Source organism: Pteropus alecto, unplaced genomic scaffold, assembly GCF_000325575.1.
Source record: "Pteropus alecto unplaced genomic scaffold, ASM32557v1 scaffold45, whole genome shotgun sequence".
In the NCBI taxonomy this organism is placed as follows: domain Eukaryota; kingdom Metazoa; phylum Chordata; class Mammalia; order Chiroptera; family Pteropodidae; genus Pteropus; species Pteropus alecto.
The window spans coordinates 29170363-29171106 of record NW_006442491.1 but is presented as its reverse complement, the minus strand read 5'-3'; the positions used below and the strand labels follow the sequence as shown (position 1 = coordinate 29171106).

General features: G+C 47.7%; 1 protein-coding gene across 2 annotated transcripts in view; it reads right to left on the bottom strand.

Annotated features, from left to right (window-relative positions):
* Positions 1 to 449: 449 nt before the first annotated feature.
* UBE2C (ubiquitin conjugating enzyme E2 C) overlaps positions 450 to 744 on the bottom strand; it is a 3254-nt gene continuing 2959 nt past the window's right edge. For both annotated transcript variants that reach the window (XM_006921862.3, XM_025039854.1), the window contains exon 6: positions 450 to 707. In XM_006921862.3, the coding sequence (XP_006921924.1) occupies positions 649 to 707 (59 nt within the window). In that variant the 3' untranslated portion in view covers positions 450 to 648. The remainder of the gene's footprint in view (positions 708 to 744) is intronic.

Sequence of the window (744 nt, the reverse complement as noted above, 5' to 3'; positions counted from 1 at the left end):
GGTCCTGGGCCTGCTGCAGGGTGACCTGAGCCTTTTCTGTCCCTTTTCAGGGCCAGAGCATCTACTGTCAGAAGGTGGGTGGCTGGTTCACACCCCTCCCCCACCCCGCCCACCCACCTCTGGTCTGGTTCACCCTCATCTGCAACACAGCTGGAGCAGCTCCAACAGTCATTTACATTTCTGGTACATGTCACAACTCCAAAGAAACAGACATTTTGTGACATTCATTTTATAGACAACGAAACAGGTGCAGAGTCATAAAATAGCTAAGGTCACAAGGAAACAAATCCTAGTCACTGCACTGCTTGGTCCTACAGCCTGGACATCCTGAAGGTCAAGTGCTTCTTCTAGGAGAGAGAAGCAGCGGCGTGAGCCAAGATCCCAGGAGCCTGACCCTGCTGCCCCTGGGCACAACTCTAGGGCAGCAACTTGTAAAAAACAAACAAACATACAAACAAACAACCCAAAATGTATTTATTTAATATAGTCATCACAGGGGCTCAACCAGAGACTTAATTTAAAAACAAATAAAACAAATATGACACCACAGCTGAAGATACAGAGTCCTATACAGAAATCAAGGAAAGGACAGACCATCTAAGGAAAAAATAAAAAGACAGCACAAGGAGAGAGTCTGGACAGCCCGGGTCAGGGCTCTTGGCTGGAGACTTGCTTTGCGTAGGTTTCTTGCAGGTACTTCTTAAAGGCTAGAAGAGAACAGGCAGGTCTTGGTGACTGAGGGGG